Source organism: Neolamprologus brichardi, chromosome 19, assembly GCF_056152115.1.
Source record: "Neolamprologus brichardi isolate AB-2024 chromosome 19, ASM5615211v1, whole genome shotgun sequence".
Lineage (NCBI taxonomy): Eukaryota > Metazoa > Chordata > Actinopteri > Cichliformes > Cichlidae > Neolamprologus > Neolamprologus brichardi.
Genome location: NC_142122.1, coordinates 11,184,243 through 11,210,113, shown reverse-complemented (window position 1 = coordinate 11,210,113; position 25,871 = coordinate 11,184,243). Strand labels below are relative to the sequence as shown.

General features: G+C 43.1%; 2 protein-coding genes across 4 annotated transcripts in view; both read left to right on the top strand.

Annotated features, from left to right (window-relative positions):
- stard9 (StAR-related lipid transfer (START) domain containing 9) overlaps nucleotides 1–16,553 on the top strand; it is a 37,955-nt gene extending 21,402 nt beyond the window's left edge. The window contains exons 19-32 of the mRNA XM_006798774.2: nucleotides 132–193; nucleotides 620–813; nucleotides 976–1,456; nucleotides 1,568–8,311; nucleotides 8,567–8,755; nucleotides 8,879–9,062; nucleotides 9,237–9,401; nucleotides 9,494–9,587; nucleotides 9,843–9,991; nucleotides 10,169–10,233; nucleotides 10,373–10,575; nucleotides 12,426–12,505; nucleotides 12,867–13,025; nucleotides 14,570–16,553. Of these exons, the coding sequence (XP_006798837.2) occupies nucleotides 132–193; nucleotides 620–813; nucleotides 976–1,456; nucleotides 1,568–8,311; nucleotides 8,567–8,755; nucleotides 8,879–9,062; nucleotides 9,237–9,401; nucleotides 9,494–9,587; nucleotides 9,843–9,991; nucleotides 10,169–10,233; nucleotides 10,373–10,575; nucleotides 12,426–12,505; nucleotides 12,867–13,025; nucleotides 14,570–14,671 (8,871 nt within the window). The 3' untranslated portion in view covers nucleotides 14,672–16,553. The remainder of the gene's footprint in view (nucleotides 1–131; nucleotides 194–619; nucleotides 814–975; nucleotides 1,457–1,567; nucleotides 8,312–8,566; nucleotides 8,756–8,878; nucleotides 9,063–9,236; nucleotides 9,402–9,493; nucleotides 9,588–9,842; nucleotides 9,992–10,168; nucleotides 10,234–10,372; nucleotides 10,576–12,425; nucleotides 12,506–12,866; nucleotides 13,026–14,569) is intronic.
- The window catches only part of sptb (spectrin, beta, erythrocytic), a 42,410-nt gene continuing 32,225 nt past the window's right edge, over nucleotides 15,687–25,871 (top strand). Inside the window, exons 1-3 of one of the 3 annotated variants that reach the window (XM_006798776.3) lie at nucleotides 15,687–15,700; nucleotides 16,987–17,206; nucleotides 21,154–21,424. In XM_006798776.3, the coding sequence (XP_006798839.2) occupies nucleotides 21,277–21,424 (148 nt within the window). In that variant the 5' untranslated portion in view covers nucleotides 15,687–15,700; nucleotides 16,987–17,206; nucleotides 21,154–21,276. Of the gene's footprint in view, nucleotides 15,701–16,804; nucleotides 17,207–21,153; nucleotides 21,425–23,910; nucleotides 24,550–25,871 lie in introns of those variants that run through there. The other 2 variants (XM_006798775.3, XM_035911080.2) reach the window with 2 other exon arrangements.

Here is a 25,871-nt window from a genome sequence, read left to right as displayed (position 1 = left end):
ATATTTATGATGATTGGGTGATACACTTGAATGCTAATGATACACAGAATTTCCCTTTTCTCAGAAAATTCTCATAATAACACATTTCTTATTTTGTCTGTAAACACTAAAATATTAATTTTTCTTTTAAGGCCAGTGAAGGTGGCATGACCTGCACCTACACAGACCTTTGCCTTGTGACTCCTGATTACAGGTAAATACTATTTTAAGGCAATGTTTCCCACTCTGTGAATATATGTGGGTTAAACAGGTATTTTTCTGTCCCCACTTTCATATTTGATAAGAATTACAAATCCAGTGTCCTTCCTGTAGATTCATGCATAAGTCCTTCCACTTGGTGGAGTGCGTGTTTCCATTAGCCCCCACCCTTGTGAACAATCCCAGTTAGCTGTTTACGATTCAGGCTCAGGGGTTGCTTAGTTACTCATGAGACGCTGAACACAACAGTATCCTTTACTTTCAACCTCTCTGCCACCAAACTGTATAATTCTAGACATCAAACTACACATAGGTGAGGTAAAATGATCGTTTTACTCTCCCTGGTTGTCTTTTTTTCTCTCTTATTTCATCATCGTTTCTCAGTCTGTGCTTCATCTGTGTCATGCGTCTCTTTTTGTAGTGTCAAAGAAGTGAATCTCCCACAGCAGGTGGGTGCATGCTTCTCTCCCGGTGAGGAGCCTTCTGCCAGGCAGCGTGTGGAGGAGCAGAAACGCTTCGTGGAGAGTTTGCGTCAGGAGATTCAGGCTGAACAGAGACGGGCTGAGAGAGAGCTAGAAAGGGAGCAGGCCTACCTCCAACAGCAACACACTGAGAGTGAGAACTCTTTGCATTTCATCACTTACACAAGTATTATTCAAAATCCAAGCTGAAATTCTGCATTGTTTTTGTTTAAAAAAAAAGGATGACATGCCAAAAGTCATATTGAGTGCGATTTCTAGTGCTCAAAATGTCCTACTTTCTGTCTTTAATCAACAGTCCAGCAGTGGATTTTGAAGGAGAAACATCGCCTGACAGCTGTTGAGCAGAAGATCACTCAGGAGTCTGGAGTTCAAGCAGACCTCCTCCCTGCACCCCTGCTGGAGAGGTTAACAAGCCATGTGTTCAGGGATCAGAAAGATGTTTCAGTGGATTGTCCATCCCAAGTGATAAGAGCCAGGAAGAAGGCAGTGCAGGATGAATTGCTAAAGCATCACGCTCTCTGCCGGGCCGAGAGCCGCATTCGGCGCAAAAGGCTGCGTTACCAGCTGGAGAGAATCGCCAGCAAGCAGCATCTGTTGGAAGCAAAGAAAGAGTTACAGCAGCTGGAAAAGACTCTGCCTTTAGGACCAGACAGCCCAGAATCTCCTGAGGCTGGATCGCCCTCAAAGGTCAAAGGACGACCGTTTGATTCTCGTAGACACTCGTTTTCATCCGATCTTTTGTCCCGACTCTACCCACAGAACACACCCATCTTCAGGTAAGGGGACAGTAAAATCTGTTGGTGAGGATTCAGGAAGCAGTTTTTCAGGTTTTCTTAATTATTTAGGTCTTGACTGTTAAAACATCTGTTTTTCTCCTTCTCCAACAGACACTTCCTCAAGAGAAACAGATCCACAGACCTGACTTTAAATTCACCCACAACGTCCGATTGGACTGGTAGCAGGAAGTGGGTTTCGGATGAGTGTCTTCCTCGGGAAAGGACCCAAAGTTGTTCTGATTCTATCTTCTCAGAGCAAAATCAGCCCTGCCAGAATGGAGTAACCTCCCCTGAAAAGATCACGCAGACTGCCAAGGAGGGACCACAAACCCAGCTCTGCCGGGAAAGGCCAGAAAGGAAACCTCTGCTTCCGAACCGAGACCTGTCTTTTAAGAACAGGTCAGACCAGAAATCGACGGGTACACAGAAGTTGCCTCTTGGATGTAGTTTGCTGCTAGTCAGCAAGGAAAACTTTCAAGGATCATCCACAGACAAACCCAGTTCTGAGAATGGCCCTGTTATGCATGAGAAAACATCCTGTCATGCAGATAACAGCAGATTAGGAACCATCGGCAAGTCGTTTCCTCGTTCTGTGGGGCCCAGGATAAAAAGAGCTCTGTCCAGAGTGTTCAGAAAACCTCCCTCAGGTGTGAATAGACAACTGCCTAAGCCGCTTGGAAAATTTACAAGTAAATTTCACTGGAAACAAAGAAGAGACAAGAGCCTTAGAGACACCAAAATGGGTCAAAGGAAATGTACCATTAAAACTACAGTCTCGTGTGAGGAGCTTGACCAAAGGACTCTGTTTGAGAGCATTAGACATAGACGGTGGCATAGTACTGAGGCTCTGATGAACAAGACTAGTAGATGGATCGATCAGCAGCATGGACTGGCTGGATGGGAGGAAGAGCGAGACGTCAATCACGACAATGGGACATCAGACTGCGAGAGCCTTTTCTCTCTTGATTCTCTGTCCTCTGCTTATGCCACAGCTCTAGCAGAGCAGCTGAGACATGAGGATGCAGCTCAAAGCGAAGCAGAGAGTGAAGACAGTCAAATGTCTAAAGATTCACTCAGTTTGGAGAGCACTGTTAAATTATCAACAGTGAAGAGATTTAGCCAGACACTGGTACCAACCTACTCACTGGTGACGGATTCCACTGATTCATCCAAGCTGCACACTAAGACAGCAGAGACCAGTTTTGAGTGGGACAGCCGTCAGAAAACAGAGGCATACTGGAGCCATCAAAGCTCCCCGAAGACCAGACAAATTGATACAACAATGAAGCCTTCTTCTCAAAGCTCATTAGTAGCAGATTCCAGAGGCAGAGACACTGTACATAAATTAACTCAGGACTTTGGGAATGTGGAGGCCACTTTAACCAGTAGCCCACGCTCTCTGAGCAGCTGCAGTGTGAGGGAGCCAGAAAACCCGCTGGTTCTCACTGATGCCTGGTCCTCCACAGATGCAGCAGAGAGTCCCAGGACGCAGAGGGATTCTCTACCTTTTCAAAGAAACATTATGTTCCGACACGCAGAGATCAGCAGCAGTAGTCCCAGTCCGACAAGTATGAATCTGTCTGGCTCTCAGGTTGGATCTAGAAGCCATAGCTCTACGTCCACTAGCACTGAAGGTGTAAACATGAAAGTGGAAGAACACGACCTTGAAGTTTTGGGGGGTTTTCAGGCGCTAACAACACCAGACAATGCCCTGACGTCTGATAATCAGAAGGATGTAAGATGTTGTGCAGAGTGTTTAGGAGAACCCGCAAAAATGAGCGATCCTTCTTTTACAGGTACTCCAATTTTCAGTTACAGTCAGCATCCAGCGTCTTCATTAGATCAAATGGAGACTGAAATTTCCCAGACCACACAAACAACATCAAATTTGATTCAGGTGTTTGCAGATTCCTCCAATATGATGTTTGCTGACATTACAGTGTCCTCTGACCATGAAATGTGCAGCTCATTGTCTCAGTCAGTAATCCATTTCTCCACAAATCCTACTAACCCACGTGAAGTACTGGCTGAGATGCCTGAAGCTGCAAGTCCCTTAAAACCTTCTACTGAAAAGGCAACAGTATGCAGTCTCAATTGTGGAACAGAAAAGGTGAGAGATTTACAGCAGTGTAAGTTTACAAATACAGAAGAAGCATTTCTTATAAGGGATGGAATCAAAGACACCGAGCAGGCCACTGCACTACAGCAGGAAGTTGATAAATCAACTTGTAAAAATTCCAGGAAGAGAAACAAAGACAAAGAAGATACTTTCATGGGCAGCTTGAAAATACCAAATACACAGGACAGCAGAGAGTTGGTAAGCTTCTGCTGTGCATCAGGTGACAGCTATGAGGAGATTTGCCCTGATGACAATAATAGCACTGGGGATTCTAATAAAGAAGAGCCTGCAGTAGAAACTAGCAGCAGAGGATGTGTTTCTGTTTGTGTTGTTGGCAGCGTTACACAAGATACAGTATCTTCAGTTGCATTGCCAGTATCTGATTGCAGCAGTGGGAAACTCGAACCAAGTCGTGGCGTCTTTGAGGACTCTCAGTTTGGGCTTCAGAGTTATGAAAAAGATTCACAGAATAGTATTTCATTTGGCGATAATAAAGTAGTCCAAAAGGTGGGTGTAACCCTAAAGGAACAGTTTGCAGAAACAGAACAGAGAGAATCCCGAGTGAATAACCATGGAAAAAACCAGGAAAGGGGAGAACACTTATGCAAGTCAGATGCTATTTGCAGCACTATTGATCTGAGAATCGCAGAAGTGGTGAAAGAGCACATGAAATTGTCATTGATGGATAGTGATGGGGCCAGGAAGAGCTTGAGTCAAAGTCTGAATGCCTTGTCATCATCTGCAATTCATTTTGTTTCAAACAGTAATGAATGTAGATGGACAGCAAAACATCTGCGAGATGAAAGGAGTAATCAAGCGAAAGAAGGAACAAACCTGAGTGGACATCCTACACTGGAAACTTTACTGATAAGTAAAAATAAGGTGGATAAAAGTGAGCACCTGGCTTCAGCTATGCCAGCTGAATTGAGGAATAGCAGCAAGGTTGTATGTACTGAAGTGACGGAAACCTTTGACAGCGCTCATAGCGTGTCTGATGGAACATTAAACAAGCAGGTCTTCAGCCCCTGTGTTTTCCAAAACTCACTTCCAAATATCCACTCGAGTCTGACTCTGTGCAGCCAGGCAGGGTGCGAGCACTCTAGCGACTCTTTGTCAGCAAGTGATGCCTTTGTAACACAAAAACAAATTAATGATGCAGGAAAACGTGAAATAATAGCTAATCTTCATCCAGTTATTACTGATATTTGCTCCAAAAAAGCAGACAGCCAGACAGATCCCCCAGCTTCCAATGCTAAGCAGACATGCCCACAACTTAACCAAATAAGCCCTAAAACACTTTTCACCACTGACTGCATAAAAGTGAATTGTAGCTGTGCTGCTATGGGGCGCACTGGTATGGAAACTGCATCAAACGTTGTCAATAAAGATAATTATTCAGCCAAACCAAACACGCCAAAGATGATTCAACATTTCCAAACCAGTGGCGAAATATCTGGAGCCATGAAGTTAGTAGCTGGTGGTGGATTACATCAGTTTAAAGCAGACAGAAGCTACAGCAACCAGAACACACCCCGTGGTGAGGATGTCTGCATGAAAGGCTCGGCTGGGCATGATGTAAATGTTGAACGAGATACCACAACAGGAGGCAAACCTTCTGTTACAGCACAGCATGAGTTCAGCTATCGACAGACTGATTCCGATAACTCGTCTCAGAGCTGCTGCAAAAACAAACCCCCAAATTTATCTGAGTCACATCCCAAATTTAATGAAAATACTCAAATCATTAGCAGTGGAGATTGCATAATGAAAAGTGACAAAGAGACTTTGACCCAACCATTCGTGCCACACAATCGAGCAGTAACGGCGGAGTCACAATCTAAAATGCTACAGCAAAACTGCTTTAAAAATCCAAGTTGTTTTAGACCTGTAATCGCCAAAGAGCCCAAGAAAAGCACAACTGGAGGCATGCTAGGAAATTCTTCTCTTATGATGCAGAAAGGCAAAACTAAGCGGTTCAGAAAGTCTCACATCAGGACCTGTCCCACATCTTCCTCTGACTCCTCTCTTAAGTCATCAGACGAGGATGAGGAGGACCACGCCGCCACTAGGATGCATCACAGCAGGCTGGCATCTAAATGGGTCAAGCTTGACATTCAGAATGATGTCAAACCTGAAGTCAGACAGCCAAGAAAAAGCAATGCAGGACAATCTACTGTAGCAGCAGCAAACAAATCAAACGTGAAGACTTTTTCCCATGGAAACCCCGGCAAAAACGAAGTTAAGCTTAGTAAAGCTTACACGCTAAAAAGACACTCCTTACCTCTTCGGTCAGTGTCACAGAAAACGGAACAAATTAGCCTGCATGCAAACAAAAAGGAGCCACAGCATGTGCCAAAGTCTCAAGACTCCCCTATTCATTTTGTATCCAGTGACATCAACCCTTATGTTCACCAGTGGCAAGAAGACGACTCAGGCCAACATTGCTATAAGAACCCAGCGTTTGGAAGCGCTGCTGACCTATCCAGTAATTCTCCACTTTTAAACAGCTCAGAGAAACGTATAACAAGGTGCTGCAGTGTCGATAATGGTCTGAATGGGCAGAACTCTCCATTTAATTCTCATCTTAGCACATATGCTACAAACAAGGGACTTTCCAGTACTCTTAGTAGTGTGGAGGATTATAAAGAACAAGCAACTAAACCATCTCAGCTTACACCCTGTCAACAGGCATTTGCGAATATCTGCAGTTGTCCTGCTAATCTGACAGCAGACAGCGGTTCTTCAGTCAACAGTGTTCCTGGCGATCCTGGCAACGCTTCCGGTCGAGTAGATGAAATCATGTTCGTTTACTCATCAGAGCAAGAGTGCCAGACGAGCAATACATATGCACAAAGGAGGACATGCGAACACAGTACTCAGACTGAGCGTGAGCTTCAGGCGCAGGGTAACGGTAAGAACTGTAGCTCTCTGAAGAGGAAAGAACGTCACAAAAGGAGCAACACAGATGTACCCGCGTCGCAGAAAAACAAGGTGGATATCACAGAATCTCCAACTTGGGCCAGTATGGAAAGCATGTCAGCTCACATTTCTAAGTTAATCAACAGCACCTCAAACCTGCTGGGGGACGTCCAGGGAATGAGGACAGGTGAAGTTCGCAGTTCCAGTTCAAGGAGTATTAACTTCTCAGATCTTAGCACATCTTACGTCGAGTCTAAGAGAGACTGCTCAACTCAGACGGCTGCAGATGTTGGGATCCAGACTGAGAGGCTTGTAGCTCCAGCAGAGAAGAAAGCTGCTGTTCTTCTGTCACCCAGTGAGAAGTCTAAATCTCATGAAGTCAATGTCATAGTCAAAGTGATTGGTTCTGATGCTGTGAGTGTCTCTCAAGACAAAAATATCCACTGTGTGGTAAAAACTAAATCTAACACAGTTGAAAAGATGCAAAGTATGCCTGACCTGAGGTTTAACACCTCTGTTTCCTCACAGCCTGCGAATGACCCTCTCAAAACTGCTTGTGCAAAGACTGCAGCTGACTGTCAAAGGCGTGTAAGGTCTGCTTCGTCTAGAGTCTCTGAAGCACTGGGCCGCAGAAGTACTGCAGTCCCTGAAATCACCCATAGGTCATCAAAAATCTGCTACCAAGAAAATCACAGCCCTTCATTAACACACCTCACATCTCCTCATCTGAAGAAAATGGTCACATATACAGACCGTGCGTCATCTCCTATTCTTACAGTGGGAGCCAGATTACGCATGAGGCTCAAGGGTAAGCAGTCGGTAACATGTTCTGCAAAATGTAAGGCTCAAAAGACAAACCATCCCTCTGAGGATGACAGCATGACCATTCCTTCTGTTTTGGATGACAACCGGATGTCCTTACGGGATTGTGATTCTTCCTCTGACAAATTAGAATCAGTATCACTTGAGAAAGTGAGTGAAATTAGTTGCACAAGCTCCAAAAGATTAGATAAGTGCTCTTCAAGTCCAAATCCATCAATGGAAACATATGCAGACTCTGATGGGAGACATGTGAACTATCAAGACAAGGACAACCACAAGCTTGGGTCCAAATGGCCGGTGGCATCCCCGCAGTGGACGCCTACTTCAGCAAATGGTTTAATTTTACAGAACCACATTTCCCCCGCATTAAAACAGACTGATGTGCACAAACAGCTGGCATCAGACTTCAGAAGACTTGTGCCTCATGCTGGGGATTTTAACTACAGTCTATCTCCATTCAGCGACAAGGCTGATCAACCTCAAGAGGATGATATAATGTCACTAGCACCCAGTGAATGCAACACAGATGTGCTTGTGAACATTGAACCTGTCAGCGATGTGTTTCCTTGTCAAGATAATCAGAGAGTCCCAGAGGACCTGCCTATGCACAACAAGTTCACCAACTGGTCGGGGGTCAATCAGCAACAGTCAAAATGCTCAAAAAACCTGACCACATTTGTGACCAGTGAGCACAACAAACGCAGAGAGTGTGCCGAATGGGGTGAAGTCGGGAGCTTTGGTTCAAATGCAGAATCTGTGGTGCAGAGCGACAGGAGGGCAAAGGAGATAGTGAAGCTGCGACAGGAGAGAGAGCAGGTGATGGCGACGGTCAACCTCAACATGAACCCGACACCACTGACTGTGGAGCTGGCAGAGGCTAAGCTTCATTACAGGCTGGGAGAGACGGACACACTGCTAAAGATGTTGTCCCCGAGGTCCAAAGAAGAGCTTGTGACGCCAGCTTCTGCTTCTACAAAACAGCAGCTGTATGATGTGTAAGGATACAGTTGACACAAATGCTCTATTTTGATATAAGATTTGCTTTAAAATGTTTAATACACACCAAAGTGGAAATACCTAATTAAAAAATCCAAAAGAAATAATAATAATATTCTGACCTGACTTTCAATGCCAGCTTTTAAAACATAAAACACTTTCGTAATTGATACTACAGATACATTGATATTTTCTAAAACTGGTCTTCTCTTAGACTTCATTGACGTTACTGTTTTTAAAATTTGATCCCTCAGGCATCGCAGGAGTATTGAGGGTTTGAGGCAGGAGAGGGAGGAGCGCCTCCAGACTTACCGGAGAACTCGTAGCCTGAGTCCGAGCAAGCACCCTCGCCTCCGTCCTCAGGAGACTGCATCTATTGCAATGCCCAGTCGGCACAAAGAGCATCTTCAAAGGCTTCGGCAAGAAGTGATAGAGAGCGCCAGGTGAGATGCTGAGTTTCACAAAATCAAAGCACAACGGCTCCTTGAATCTCACATTTCGTCCTTAGGTTTTTAGGAGTGATGTAAACAGAAAATCTATTTGGCTCTTATTTGTTTTTACTGAAGAATGCCAGATGCTCCAAGGGAAGAAAGCCAGTATCCATCTGACATTGAGCAGCTGTTGCGGGACTATGGTCGAGCTCGGGAAGAAGCCAGGACGGAGATCGCAAAGGCACGAGAACGACTGCGAGAACGGACTGAGCTTGAGAAGAGGAGGCTACAGCAGCAGGCCCTATCTCAGGAAGACAAGGTCAGTCAGATCCATATCACAGAGAATAATTAAAGATCCCAGCCAGTGAACTCCAGGGTCTTCATCCTATCATGATAAAAGTGACTATAGAGGGGATCCTGTGTGCTGTGGAGCATTTAGATGTTGTTGTAAATGTTTGGATAAATAGTTTTGTCTGTATGAACTTGACTCTAGGTGACGTGTGCCGGACAGGATGACTTGAGGCATCGGACAAGGATAAGCAACAGCACTTTGTGCACAGGATCCAGTCTGAGTCTTTCCTCTGGACCAACATCAGGGTACAACAGTGGCAACACCACCCAACTACAGCAGGGCAACAGACCAGTTCGAACAGGACAGGTCTGTATATTAATGCTACATGATACATTAGATTTGAAATGAAACTGAGATTTAAGACTGAGCTAAAAAGGCTCAACTTTTCTTCTGTCCAGATCATGAAGAATGAAGGGCTGAAGGTTGGGACACGTCCTCCTATTTGTGCTCCACAGAGTGTGAAGACACAGAGAGGGTGGCTGTCAGCCCAGGGTAACAGCAGGACAGTTAATCACCAACCCCAAATAGATTTGGGCAATAATCATGATTAATTATTATTTCAGTAAGACGTCCAGATAAATCATTGCTATTTCAGGATTTATATTTGCCTTCCTTGGAAGCTTTGGCAATTTGTTAAATATGGCGACTAATAAATGAGATTATTGCCCAGGTTTGTCACCACTTCTTTACCGTCTTCCTTACATCCTCTGTATCTAAATGTGCTAATAATATCATGTGATTTATTAGACGTCCAACAGAGCAGCGGGTTTGAACCTCTGATGACTTCATCTCCGGCCTGTACACGCCAGCGGACAGCATCCGTCGGCTCCTCGTCTTCCATATCAACAACCTATCAGGACATCACATTCAGTCTTCTCGGTCGAGCTCTGGCTGAGGTAATATACCTGAAAAGTCAGCTGTAGAAAAACGTGCTCTAGGAGAGACATTCTAATTAGTATTTTGTATTTGCGTTGAAAGATTCACATAGTAATTAACTGTCCTTTATAAAAAATATGGGTTTATTCTCACTGGTATTTGTTTTTGAGTTGAGTAAGACATTTTTTTCTCGACAGGTGCGACTGGCTGCCTCAGGGGATTTTGGCAACCTGGTGACGGGCAAAGCCGCAGCAGGCTGGAGGTGAGCATTCTCCAACCATCTCCCTTTTTCTCGATTTCCTCGGTGCCTGCTCCAGGATAATTTTGAGCAAGTAGACAATTTGCATCACAAAAATCATTTATGTGCTATTAGAAAATGAACTCTGTCTATCTTTACCCAGTTACCAAGGAGATGAACGGGGAATTCAGGCATACTACAAACCCTCTTCCTGCCCATCTGTCCACGGTTTCCTGGGGGCTGGGGAGCTGGACAGACCACCGGATAGCCTGTGGAACCTAATCTCCCAGCTGTCCAAGAGCCACATGTACAATCAGTCAGTCCGCTCAGTGTGGACACGACCACTAGATGACAGCACTCAGCTTGGTGAGCCAACATCCTCATAGGCAGGAGTTTTAATGACAGTATATTTAATCTTGAGTTATCCTGAATATCACAATTTTAAGGAGATTTCTTGAAACTTCATTCCTCCCTATCCATTCATTTGTTATAATGCTAGTAGTTAAAACATCATCTTAAAAAGTAAGATGCTTATTTTCTGAGAGAGTTCAGAAACTACAACACTGCTTAAATGTCATTGCTCAGAAAGAAAAACTGATGAATTATGGTTGTGTAAGGTGACCTTGTGCAATCCGTTTACCTTGCAAAAACCTTTGTGCTTTTGCTAAAAAGCAAATCTTAAAAATAAAATAAAATATTTACACTTTTATCTTGACAGCAAAACTATTTATATTTTGTGCGACGCAGTTAATAGAGCCTGCAAATTCTTCTCAGCGAACGCATCTGCATCCATTAACTATCTGTGCTACAGCGTGGTTCAGCACAGTCTCATTCATCACTGTCAAGTTTGTTTTATTACGCGGCCAGCTCCATTCTCACACCTGCAGTGTGTTTTCATTTAATACCTGCAGCCCACCACGAGGCCTTTTTTACTTCTGCTGGCCTCTTGTTCTCCAAGTTTTCATTCTTTGTACAATTTTTGTTTTTTACGCAAGCATGTAGACTTTAAACTAAAGTATCAAGTCACTGTATCGTGAATATGACATTTTATTTAGTGAACTTTCTTTCCACCAGTCTAGTATCCCAGTATTAAACAGAATTGGTGCTGGATAATTAAAACATGTAGTAGAAAGTACTGAAGGTACATGATCTGTTTATAGTGTAATTTTTCTTTATACGTGACTTTGTTTTTTAAATATTGTATTTATTGATTTTTGTACAGCATACACAATCACAAAGAACAAGTAAGAGTCTGTCAGACACTAAAATATACATAGAGAATTGAAGATAAAGATGCAGCGGCCCGAGTTTGAGTCCAACACGAGGCCCTTTGCTGTGTGTCTTTCCACTCTCTCTCATAATATTTTAAGGAAGAAATACAACTAAGAAGATAATCAAAATATATGTGCTCAGGGGGCGCCGGTGCCAGTTCTGGTATTCTCTGGTGATTACCTATAGATATGCACGGTACTGGGCTGTAAGCACAGGTGTCACGAACGGGTGTCATGTCCTCGTGACGTCCGTTTCTGACAGTTTGGGGCATAAACATGCAGAAGTGGCTCGTTGGAGGGCTCTAGCATTGCTCCTCCTGTTCCTTACACAAAGGAGCAGATACTAGTCCTGTTGCTTTGTTGATCCAGGTCCTCGTGTAAAGGCCTAATGCTCTTCCACACTCCTGAGACTGTTATGAGAGACACATCGAAGCTATCAAAGCCATGTGGGGGCTGCAGGTACCGTCTCTTGCTACCAGTCACTAGCAAAAAGGAAAACTAGAGGGAAATCCGCCAAGAAGCATAAGAGGAGAACACCATGAGTGCACTTGCTGTCACTTTCACTTCACAGATTGATATTCCTGCAATTTAGCTGGCAGGGTTTAAACTGTGATAATTGTGCAGGCCCTTCTTTTTTTAAGCATTATTTTTATTACCTTTTAACTGATGGAAGTCTGAAAAAGGCGAGATATGTCATGTGTGGTTTGTTGTGAAGATTATGAGTAGGCTCGTTAGTGTATTCATGAAAGTCTGAGAAAGAGCCTTGCGCTCAAACATCACACTGCAAATAAAATCCTTGCACAGGAGCTGTTTGGTTTGTCTGTTTCTATAGTAGTAAATCTATTTCCAGTATTGGGCTTTTATTACATTGCCCCAGTTGTTTTATTTCCAGGTTTGTATCGAATATACTTGATCATTTTCACGTATCTCTCCATTTTTGTTTAGTTTACATTCTCACAGATTCGTCCACCTGTCACCTCAGCCAGCCGCGAGATTTCTGCTGCATCAGCTCGCAGTCCAAACAGGTGAGCACAGCTTCAACATTAACCAGCCGACGCGCATGATTACTGTTCATCTCTCTTGTGTAAGGCTCAGGGAGTATGTGCAGCATTTGCACGCTTTAGCTTGACAAAGAAAAATCCAGATTACATTGTAGTGCAAACAGCAATTTAACAGCATGTTCCTCATCCACAAAATGTTAAACATGCTATTTAGATACTACTCATGCTTAGAAGTCACCGAGCATAAACAACACTCTGACTCAGAGGCAGTGGGTGTGGAGGAAATCATGTCAGCTGTTGGTTGTTGGTGTCGGTGTACACTTGCCTCCCGGCTGATCAAAAGAGTGCGGCACCTGTTTTATTGATATTGTTTTCTCTGCCGCAGGGTGGCCTGCACGTGCTGGCAATGCAGTCTGTGTTTGAGGAGTCTCTCCCTCGGCCCAGTGTGGACGCCATCCGTGGGGAGATGTTGCCCAGTTGCTGGATCTTGCAACCAGTTAGACGTAATGAAAAGGAAGTAACCAGAGTCATCTACCTGCTACAGGTAAAATATGCTTGCCAGAAATACATCCACAGGCTCTCGTGCATCACTCCCTATTTCATTGGGTGCAAAAGTAATGCGGTCACATAAAGCAGAAGAATAATAAGGTTATTATGTTCGGTTTCTTTTTTTGTGGTCATTTTGGAGGCTGCAGTTTAAAGGCCAAAATACCTAAAAGACATCTTTCAGTGAATTACTTCTATATTCCACTATATTACTTTTAGATAAATATACTTAATAGCACAGTTGTGTGTATTGCAATACAACCACTAGAAGGGTAGCAGAGTTGAAGTCTGTGCATTTTAACTTCCAGTAAATCAGTCTTTTGAGCTGATTATTGAGGCTGATTGTGCTGATCTAAACAGCAGGATGACTTTATGGCTCTCCACTGGCAGGCCTATCACTATTAGGGAAATTAGTTTCATGGAGTAGAAGCTTTTTTTTCCCCCCTTCGTTTCTTGCGAAGTTTAAGTTTACCACAGGAGCAGCTGATACAGCACAAAGACTTCACTCAGAGTCCATCTTTATAATGAAAACATAATTGTATTTTCATATTTGCTGTGTTTGAGTAACTTGCTCACTGGACATTTTATTAGGTATACCTATTTAACTACTCATTTATGCAAATATCTAATCAGCCAATCGCATGGCAGCAACTCAGTGCATTTAGGTATGTGAACTACAAACGGATGGAGAATATTTAATATTTAATATTTAATATTTAAGTGACTTTAAACATGCCGTGGTTGTTGGTGCCTGACAGGCTGTTTTGAGTATTTAAGAAACTGCTGATCTACTGGAATTTTCCCAGACAACCATCTCAAGAGTTTACAGAGAATGGTCCAAAAAGTTATCTGGGTAAAAATCCCTTGTTGATGCCAGAGGTCAGAGGAGAGTGGCCAGAAGCTGACAGGAAGGCAACAGTAACTCAAATATAACCACTTTAGGCAGCCAAGGTATGCAGAAGAGCATATCTGGTGTACAGCAGCAAAAGACCACAACAGGTGCCTCTTCTCTCAGCTACGAACAGGAAAGTGAGGCTACAATTCACACAGATTTACCAACTTTGGGCCGTAGAAACATGAAAAAATGTTGCCAGGTTTGGATCTCGTTTTCTGCTGTAATATTCAGGTGGTGTTGGTGCAAACAACATGAAAACATGGATCCATCCTGCTCTGTATCAGTGGTTTGAGCTGGTGGTGTAATGGTGTGGGGAATATTTCCTTGACACACTTCAGGAGACCTTGGTACCGATTGTATCAATCCCTTTTTGATCGCAGTGTGTCCTAATCTTCTAATGGCTGTTTCACTGGATGTGCAGCTAACAAATCTGCAGCAACTGTGTGAGGTATAGCTCTCATGTTAATGTGAACCAAAAATCTCTGAAGAATGTTTTCAGTACCTTGTTGACCCTTTCCACAAAGAAAATGGGGTCCAGCTCAGAATTAGCAAGGTGCACCTGACAAAGTGTCTGGTGAGTGTAATTTGCAGGCTGTACTACATGGATGTTATTTGTTATCTCCGTTTCCTCTTCTGTTTATTTTCAGCTGGACCTAGGAACTCCATCTTTTCCTCACCGCCTCGTGAACGCTGTTGCCAGACGACAGGCAGCCGTCATCGCCGATCTTGATGTTTTCCTTTCTTCGTAAATCGACGGGACGCGCAAAGACGCATCATTAGCAGCGAGCACTTAGATCCTCTCCGTCACGGAGTCGGTCTGTCTTTTGAATTTGCACCTGAAATGTTATTTACTTGATTTTTTTTAAGGGCACTGTTACATTTTATATCCAGACACAAAGTTGAAGCAGCTTTTTTTTTCTTAATGAAGGTATTTTTGTAAAATATTGGTGTTTTTCTATATTTGTACATGCACATGAATATTTTCAAGACTGTTTTACCAAAGATTAGATGTTTTTAATTGAATGACTTGGCATTGCAGTTATTGCCAGTTGCTTTTAGGTGCTTTCAGGTTGAGACCACTTAAGTTTCCCCTCTAAATCTTATATCCCCCTGATAAATAGCAGGCATTTTACCTCCTCAGTGACATTTTCGTCTGATTACTTTCTTTTATATGTTGACTGACAGATGCAGCCAGTTCTGTTAATGTTTTAAATCCACCAGTGTACATCTTTGACTGCTTCCTCACACATGCACAATAAAAAAAAACAACAAAAAAACCCCACAGTGTAGTGATAGACAGAACCAAATAAGACAATTTTCACAAACTTCTCTTTAGTCCTTTTCCCGCTACATTTGTGTGCCTACAGCCTTTCCTCACATATTCAATAAGATTAATTCAGCAGAATATGAATTTCAAATATCTCTTAGCAATTCTCAAAAATGGAAAAGAAAGATATGTAAGCTATATACTGTATTATATAGTAGCACCATGTAGGCCAACCTGGAGGAATGGTAAGGAGTTGTTTTGTAGCTGAAAATGTTAATCAGCTCACTGCAGAAAAACACGAGGGGAAAAAAGGTTTTGTAGCAAAACAAGGAAGAGGAAAGTTGGGAACCTTTTGACTATTATCAACTCTTAAGGGCATGAGGGCAGATCAGTTTTGAACCAGAACATGATGGTTCATGCCCTCATGTCAAACATGCAACGTGTTGATGAGATTATTATCCAGCTCCAGGGTTAAGCTCTCATAGTTTTCAGTACCCCGATTCTGCATGAGGTGAGTTTTTAAGGTCTTCCCCTCCCACTTGTTTCTGAAGCCTGTTATTTATTTAGTTTCTCTTGCCTTCTGTTTGAAATGCTGTTGAATGTGTTATGTAGCTGTTCTTCGGAGTGCTGTGTTTGTGGCTGCTTGCACAAAACCTTTTATGCATTTAGTAAAATTGAAGAGGATTGTAAAAAGGTTGTTGTTTTAATGTGTACAGTTCTTTTAACTAAGATGAGAAAAGGCCAGACTGCTCTCAGACAATCCGGGTCTTGTGTATTTGGATATGAAGCCATGTTATGTGGAGTCATTAAAAGACAATGTTGACTCTGAAAGTAAAGTTCAACTAAACCTGTTTCCTGAGGCACCAAAGAAAAAGAGACAAGTGAAAAATGCAGTAGGAGCTGTATGGAAGGTTGAAGGAAAATAAAACTTTAGCAGGAAAAATTAATTGCAAGATTTTAACTTGTCAGAATTTTGAGATGCCTAACTCAAGATTTTGACTTACAGATTGCAATTTTAATATTGTCAGTAAAACAAACCTCCGTACAGCTGTTTGTAATAATTTCTTGTTTTTTTTATAGCATATTTTTATTTCTTAAGAAATATATATATTTATGTTTTTCTGGTGTGATATGTATGTATTTTATTATAAGCGCCATACTTCTTGTTGCTAATAAGTTGTTATTAGCCATTTTTCAAATAATTTTTGTTTTTTATGACACAAACTGTTGCATCAAAACCTGTTGTGTGTTCAGTTTTAGTTACCTTGTATGTAGCAAGCAGAACATTTACCTTTAGTGCTGACTGAACTTCTTTTTGGATATTGTTGTACTGAAAGGTGATATTAAAAAAACAAACAAACATATTTCTCCGAGTGCTTCTGGATTAGAAACATGGTGTTGCACTATATCTTTAATGAAGTTTCTAATAAGATTATATCGGTGCAGTTATATCGCTTAAATGGTTTCCAAATGAGCTTTATTCCTTTTTTGATGTCATTTCTTCTGACTCTGACGTCATCACACAGGTGTGTCCACTCTCCATGTCCTGGCCTCTCTTCTCTGCCTTGGAGGTGACATTTCTGAAAGGGTCTCGATAGGTAGGTGGGTGGTTGCCGTGTGCGCGATTAGAGCCCTTTCTGGGCGGGGTGGAGTGCACTGAGGTGGGGGTAGGAGGCGTTGCACAGGACATCAGAAGTGTCTCTGCCATTTAGAGTCACCAGCCCTTGTCAGGAATGTCCGTCCCCTGCGCGCACAGATCATGTACTGGATGCGCCAACTTTATTTTTAACTCTGCAGGGTGGGTCACTCGCCTGGCTTTCGGGAATGACCGTGGAGCGCGCGGCGCCTTCAGCCCCTTTCCCTAGTCCCCAGTGTAGGACTGTGCCCACCTCGAGCTGTGGAGACCTCTGTGCGCTCTGACCAGGACCCCCACTGAGTCAATGGGATTATAACTGGTTTACTGGCAGGAAGAAGACTAAAGATAAACACTTTCGGACAGAAGAAAAACCAGAAGCAAGTAAGTGTAAACTGAAGGCAAAACTAATGAGCCATTGCAAAATTAAATTAATGATCTTTGTGCAAATAGTAAGGGAGCCGTGTTCATTTATTTAGACTACTGTTCGCAGTTGTTTGTTGGTTAAGTTTCCTCCAAAGTACCTGTTGATCCGGGCTGCCATGTTTAATAATAACGTAAAAGCTCTGAATGATTTATCATTGTTATAATATTCACTGATAAAACCGCTAAACATTGTTTTAATAAAGCTATATACAAATTCCCAAGTTATTAATTTTTCTTTTACTGTAAAACAGCCAGGGTGGCGTGCGTCTATAAATTTGCGCAGAAATAGGCCATTGCGCGCGATTGCGCACAAAACTATGCGCTTTCCAGAAGGTATTGCGGAACTATTCAGATAATTTACCAATCTAAAAGAAGCAACACTTAGCTCAAAAGTAGTCTGCTATACTTCAAGTATACTTCCGTCACTTAAAGGAGCACAATGCTACTGAAACGTGTGCTTAGATATTTCCGAAGTACAAGTACTCAGAAGGTGTCTCCAGTGGGCTTCCTGTCATATTAATACCGGTGCTTTAATGTACGTAATACTTTAATGCTACTGATGTCATATTAGTTTCAAGTCCAATATATTAGGAGAGATCACTCTAAAGTTGCATCATGGTTCTTACGCCTGTCGTTATTTTTTTTATAAAAGTGACCCAAGAAAAGCGCCAGAAATATGTATTTCGTTACATTCCATCGCTTATGTTTGCCAAAGCTTGAAAACATTCCACTGTAGCATGTGAGCTAGTTTTCCCTTTGTTAAAGCACCTTGCAAAGCCTTTTCACCTTTGATTGAAAGCAGTCTGCTGCCCTTTGAAAGGCAAAGATATGGCACATTTCCTGCTCAAAGAAAGTTCAGCTTTATTCCCCTTAAAAGGACAAGTGAGCATGTGTGGCTCTGTCTGGCCAGGCAGGGACTTCAGTGTAAACACACTCCAGGAATAGTTTATTATCGATTCATCTTAACCTCTTGCAGGATCACACTCAGTGCTGTTGAAGTCCAAACAACACTGACCACAAGAAATGAGCTTCTTCTTTTAGCTTATGTTTCATGGATTGATATCCTTTCTACTCTTGGTTTCGGTATTCATTCTTATATATAAAAAAGCAAGTAATTGTTCTTTACTCCATATTGATCTCTGAGTGTTTGGTGTTTATGTCTCAGATTTACTCTCAGCTGGACCGCAGGCCTACCTCTCCTCAGTCCAGTTGCTCCTGCCGCTACAGTTTCACAAACACACTGTAGGTCACACATCTCAACCACACCCATCTCTTATTTCATCCTCTCCATCTGACTCTGTGCTGCTCAGAATAATGCATGGCCAGCTAATGTTTTGTTCTGCTCAGAGTGCAGAGCAAGCACCAGCGTAACATTTTCTTACAGCTGGAAAAATGGTCTGCAGAGTTGTAATTCAACTCAGGTGCTGATTTGATGTTTGCATTGGACATACTTGTTCACAGTGTAGTTTTGCTATTTAAAAAAAGGGGGTCCAGTAAGTGCAGTAAGAGGAAGGTTACCAACTAATTTCGGCCAAGCATAAAGGTAAAACTTTCATTCACACCTTTAAATATTTTTTCCAAGATCCTCTGCTGGCATTATATGCAGAGCTGTTTCCACAAAAGTCCAAGCTCATGTTGCATATACTTACACGCACCCAGGTCATGCAACATGTGGGGATCTGAAGGAATTCCAGCTGACATTCTTATCATCCCTCTTGACATTTTACTGCTTCGGAGAGATTATCCAGCACCTCTTACCCACCAACTCACAGCGTGGAGTCACTAGAATGATTTATATACAACAGGAACATGTTCTGGGGTCTTTATCTACTGTAGGTGATAGAAATCTATCCACAATCAGCCAAAAAAAAGATTGAATCGAATTAAGCTTTATTAGTAGAGGCGTCAGAACTTAACTGTGTCAATTTTCCGTCATATTTAAACTCAGTAATTTAGTGATATGATGGGTAAAAATAACTTTAAACAGAATGAAATCACTTTAGAAAAATGCAACAGTGCACACATGCCTTTTATGCATGCCAAACTTTACATCTGTGTATTTGTATTTTTCAAATATTTAAAACATTTTCCAGGTTGACCTTCTGTGAGCAAGCAGGTAGATTAGAGTGTTCCCTCTCACTCAAGGACACCACGAGAGGACACCTTGCTATTGAGACACACGTGCTGTGGCAGGCAGAGAACTTGTGACCTTTCTTTCACTGGACTTTCTATAATAAGGAGCTCAGCATGTCTCCAAATGGAACTGACTGCAGCATCACCGTGTATAAACATGTTTGGATTTGTGTTCAGCTGCTAAATGGAGCAGTCGGTCAATCCCCAAACACGATTCGATTCTCACAGCTTTGTGACACTTTGTGAATATGAATTTGTGGGCTGTGTTAGAGAGGGTTTGTGCAGTAGAAGTGCGTCGTGCAGTCATGCCGGGCCAGGTTGTGCACGAGGTGATAAGGGGATCCCTAGTGGTGGGTGGAGCATCCCTGTGCTGATAACAGCCCTCTGCTGAGGACTGATACTGAGCAGGAGGAGGAGGGACACCTGTAGGATGCCATTACTGCGCATCACTGAGGGCCTCTTCTCTGAATGGACTGAACAAACAAACCTCTGTAGTTTGTAATTTGTGTCAAAGTACATTTAGTAAAATAAAATACTTACAGTAGAGACAATTTAAGTTTTTTTAATATATGTTTGCCACTTTTTAAAGTAATATTGAACTAATCATAAAGATGCAAAGTACTGATTATCATATGAAATACCAAGCACTGTGCAGGTAAACTATTAAAAGTATTACACTTATAATAACATAATGCCAGTAGTAAAGATAATCTCGTAGAGATGGAGTGCATCTACTGTTATTAGTGAACTTTAGAATCACATCAAAAACTACAATTATTATCATCAGATTACAGATTATAGCCTTTATCTGTAATCCATCATTTAAAACTCTAATGTTAGTAAAAGCAAAATGCATGCGCCCTTAATTTGTGCTGTAAAGGGGGACTTGGGCATGTTCTGTACCCCCATGCTTCATCTAATGGAGCATTAACCTAAGTTAGACTCCCCGCCTCACTTAGGCTCACATGACTATTCTCACCAACAAAAAGACGCAAACACGAACACGTTCGTACTTCGAACTACGTGAGCGGCATCATTCAAAAGAAGGCGGTTTCGTCACGTTTCTGCTGTACAGAGGGGTTCCCCTCCCCCGTGTGGCATGATAAGAGAGCTATGCTGCACCCAGATAGAGCTATCTGAGTGGTTGCCCTTCAACCCGCCATTCCACACGAAGAATACACAGACACACTGCGCTGTGACAGTTGACCAAAGTCACACGTACAAAATGGAGACTGTGAGGAGGGGGCACAGAAACTCATGTGGGCAGCTTGAAAGCTGCCATACATTTGATTTTTGTGTAAAAATATCCTAAAACTGCAGCTGATATCACACCAATGCCCCAAATTAAATTCTGGTGTCAGTTATAGATACAGCTTCGTATAGATTGAAACTTAAACTCCCCTCCCAAAAAAATGAACTGCAGAATAAAAGCAGAATTTATCAATAGTTGGATGGCAACTAACTGTAAATATCATCACTGGTTGTGATGCAGATAATATTTTGACATTTTTAGACTATTAGATTGGAAAACTGCCTTTATATTGTCCCTAAATTAACGTTACATTCTGCAGCCAACAGCCCAATGATATACAATTAACTGTTACAATTGTTAACAAACAATTAATGTTTGTCATTTTTTTCTATTAATCATTCTAACTGAAATAATTGGGACAGGGAATAAATGATCATTTGTTTAGAAAGCTGTTATTCTTGTATTATAATCCTAATCAATCATAACGTGACGTGCTCTGTGTATTTGCCCTCTGTCTCAGGTCGCCTTCAGCATTCCGGGTTCATCCTGCCGCTTTTTCCATCTGCTCATCTCCCTCTTCACCCAGACCACCTGAGGACGCCGCCAGCCGTCCCCCCGCCCACTCGTCACCCTGGCTGCCGCCATGACTTCCACCACAGATTTTGACAATGTGGAGATCACGCAGCAGTACAGCCACATCAACACCCGCTTTGACCTCTCTGATGAGGAACTAGACAATGACAACAGCTCTGCCAGGCTGTTTGAGCGCTCGCGCATCAAGGCCCTCGCAGGTGAGTGCCTGCATAGTAAACAGGCTGCGTCCTCGGTGACAGATTTTCGAGATGACAGTCTTTTTAAAAGCGAAAGAGAAGGGCACAGAGGATGAGCTGTAAAGGGTGAGCACCTGTTTAACTTTAGTTGGGTTGAATAAAACTGTAACCTTCACTTAGATTTCTGTTACAAAAATGACAAAACTCCCACCGCAGGTCAGCTTTGAGTTTACTCCACGGCTTTGTAGTTAGCTAGCACTCTCCAGGGTTGGTTGTGTATGGATGAATCTAACAGTTACACCCAACCAGCAGCTGAGCCCTGACACTGCTCCACACCCTCTGCAAATAACTGGGATCACTTGCACATTCCCTGAATGTCCAGTGTCTGACCGATCTGGACAGCTGCCCTGTCTCTCTTGCTCCCATAGCACAGATCTTTGGGATTTCTGGCTAAGCTGGTAAGCTGTGACCCACCTGTGGGCCTGCTGCTCTGAGTTTTTAAATAGCAGTGTTCCTGTGGTAGCAGGAAGCGAATCACAAAAGGGGAGTGATGGAGGGTCAACACCATGGTCGGTGCACAAGAGAGATAGGACACAAATTAATCTCTGTGAAGTTCAGACTTCTGGAAGGACTTAAGATATTTAAAGAGATTGTAATGATGTTGACACTGAAACGTAGTCCTCAATGAACTTTGAACAAAAGCATTTTTTAAATGTTAAATGTTTTCAAACACACTAGTATTTAACACATCATCACCACATACAGTTTAAATGACAAACCTGTTAGTGGGCAATGACACCCAGCAGACACTGAGCAACATTAGCTTTTCCCTGTGTCATCTTTGGATCCACCTGACCAACACAAGTCCAATATTTACTACTTCTGGCGGTCATACAAAGGCAGCAGCGGCTGAACCCAAACATCTGCAGGATATAAAAGCAAAAAATATGCTTAAAGACATTTAAAAGGATCCTTTTATCTCAGCAAACTGAGGGCTAATGGAGAGTTAGCAATCTGACCCACTATAATAAGAAAATAAATATTTAATAGAATGGCTTTAACAATACAGATCAATGTAGTTGATCACTGACACAAAAGCTGACAACTTGAACTTGTGACTGGATTTTGTGTAAGCACACACTGGCTCTTACATTCTGTGTGATATATATTATGCGTGAATATATTATGCATGGTTTCCTGTGAGGCCGTTAGGGGCGGGTATACAATTTGAGTCCAGTGTGGAAAAACTGGGCTCACCGACCAACAAGGAAAACCGCTTTAGGGAGAATTATGTTGCAGACACAGATGACTGGTGTCACTTAGCTGCTTTTCCGTCATCGCGTTCAATCATGTTAATGCTGCTTCTCTCACTGCTGCGGCTCATTAGTCTAACCCGATTTCCTCCTTTTACAAAATTTACAAACAATTTTGCAACCATTTACTTCAAGCAGTGAAGGCGCCAGACAAAAAACAGAAAATGGGCAAACACAGAAGGCAAATTCTCTGTAAAATTCTGGGCTGGATAACAACAATTAAAGTAGCAGTTTTGCCGATGAACATCAACCTCTCTCATCAAAGCCATCTTTTTTTTTGACGACAGGCACGTGTCAGTACCAAAATTGTGATTTGAACTTAGATTCAGTAACTCCCATATCTTAGTAGTTTTCAATATTTGATACTCTGGACAAAAAAAACCGCAGGTTTGATGCCGGCTCCTATTTTGCGTTTCCAGTATGTTTTTTTTTTCGCCTTTTGCAGGATATTTTTTTGTTTTTTTTGTTTTTTTGTGTTTATAAAGAAGCACTACTTTTCCTGCTGTCTCTTTAAGTGATGAAGGCTTCTGTGTGTGGGTGCTGGTGATGTTGTGTTAGAGTGCTGCTGCTGTAATGCAATAAGTGTTTCCTGTCAGAGAAAGAGAGAGAGAGAGAGAGTGAAGGAGGGAGGAAAGTGATAAGAGAAGCAAGAGATGAGAGAGGCTGTGAATGACACCCGCTGCTGATTTACAGCTTGTGAGCTCAGAAATATGCTCTCAGCAAGCCATCAAAGAACATACAGGCCGTACTGAATATACACTAGTTTACGCTGCGTCTTACTTTGGCTTAGAAAAGACACGTTTCTTTAAGATATGCTTCAGTTTCGTGATGGTTTATTGGCTCAAAAAAAAAAAAACTACCTCTCCATGTGTACAGTTAACATTCAGCGATGTCACGACTTTGTGGGAGTGTTTGTCTATGGGGAGGAGGGGGTTTGTGGGAACACGCGGATGTATTGAAACATAATGTATGCACGGCTGGAGCTGGAGAAACCACTCAGATCTGAACTGAAGGCTGCCTGAGCTCTGGTGTTGCCTGAGAGTGGAGGCAGAGCATCACCACGGCAGCAGTGAGGAGAGTGAAAAAGTGGAAGGAGGAAGAGGAGGGAGGGAGGGAGGGAGCAGGAGTGAACGTGAGAGGGATCTGGAAAGGAGGACAGAGAGCCAAGAGACTGGGAAGAAGAGAGACGTGGTGTGCCAAGCTCCTCTGCTGGCTCCAGAGGCGGTGTGTGTTCCTGTTGTTGTTGTTTGGGGGTCAAGATGAGCAGCCCGTGCCTGCTGCGCACTGCCCCTATAAGCCAACCCCGGCTCAGAGAGGTCAAGATCAGCGTGAAGGCCAGCAGCAGGGAGACTACAGCCATTCGGAGCAGCAGCGGAGGGGCCAGGGAGGCTTCCAGTCGCTCTTACATGCCACCTGAAAAGGAAGCACCTGTGCGGGTCAGCGTGAGCAGCAGCCGGAGCAGGAGCACGCCGCCGGTCCACAGGGCCCAGAGACCCGAGAGCAGGAAGTCATCAGGGGGAAGCACCTGCAAGCAGCAGCAGCAGCCGGAGCACCACCCGGAAAAGAACGGCACCATCCTGCATGTCCCGCTTGGCGTGGCGCCCACGGGGCTGTCCCCTTTCTCCTCATCCTCCTCCTCGTCCTCCTCCTGCACTCCCAGACGTCAGCGGCCCTCTCGCCCCCATGCTACCCCTGCCCCCACCCCCCTCCTCCTCTCGTCCTCCTCCTCTTCCTCCTCGGCCAAGAGTATGAAGCGAGCTCGCTGGCTGAGTTACAGCACCTCTAACATCTGCTTCAACTCCATCCTGGACGGGCGCTTCAGGCAGCTGCAAGGTACAGGGTCCTGGTGGCAGAGCTGTGCGTGTGTGCGTGTGTTTGTTCACCCTCTTATGCCTCACAGACACTTTTCCAATTATGCCCCTCACTTACCCAACTTGGGTTTCTTGTTAGGCCTGGGTGAGATGGCAGGGAGGTCGAGCTGCGAGTTGAGTAAGTGTGAGGCTAGTTTGTCATCCTGTTGTAAGAACTGGAAAAAGGCAGCAGGAAGTAAGTGCAAACTTCCATAGCAGTTGCCATTTTATTAAATATATTTGGTTGTAATTTATTTATTTCCAGGAAGCAGTGGCTCTGCCCCAATTGTTCACTGACTTGACTTTAAATAATTCATAGGCAAACTCCTAAAAAGGTTGTGATGTTTTTCCCTCCAAAGCCATTCATGGCTGGCTACTGTTACGCATTCTTCTGTGCCCTGTTTTTTCTTTATAAACAAGAAACATATCCGTCATTGTGCCACCTATTCTCCGTACGGCCCTTTCCACTTATAAACTCTTCCAAAGTACAAAGTATGAGTGCGTTTCGTTCCTAACCTCCTTTTCCCCCGAATGACTTGCGTTGGTGGTGTTAAAAAACAATCAATTTCTCTGATGGTTTTACCTTCTCCCTGCCCGTGTTATTAAGGTTTTAAAAGAGAGGTCTGCCGTCACAGTGGATTTTTGTTAGCTTGCACTATGCTCTCCAACTCCCCGATGACAGGAGTGCATTAGTGAGTGGAAGAAAATGGAGGAGACGATGCAGGAACAGAGAGGGGAAATGCTTTTTTTTCCCCCTGCCTCTGCTAGATTTCAAGTATTGACTGATTCTGCAGACTGCAGAGGCAACTGATACGTGAAGCAGCAAAGTTTTGAAGCCTCCCCAAATCAGGGATGTGTCTTGAGATGTGTATTGATCCGCCAAATGCATTTCATGATATTTTATTTACTTCCTATTTACCTGCTATTAGGGAGATATGGCCAAGACTGCAGTTGGGCAGAATAAGATTTGTGTTTCACGTTTATTGGTTTACTTTTGAAATGTACACATGCTCGCTGTTGTCAAGTATGTCTGCCGTCGAGGTTACAAGAAGCAGTCTTTGAGTTGTTTGACTGACCTTTAACCCTTTTAGTTTTCACCAGCGGTGTATGCACCTCTCTCCAAGCCCTTAATCCTCTGCTGTTTTCTAATTATAAATAGAATCTCACCAATGGATTGATTCTCAGATTATTTTTTATGTCTTCTTTAAGCTTGAGCCAGGCTTTACAGTTCACTTGCTTCTTTTGCAGCTGCTCTAAATACCTTTGCGTGAGAACGCATCAAGAAACCCTGGGAGCATCAAATAT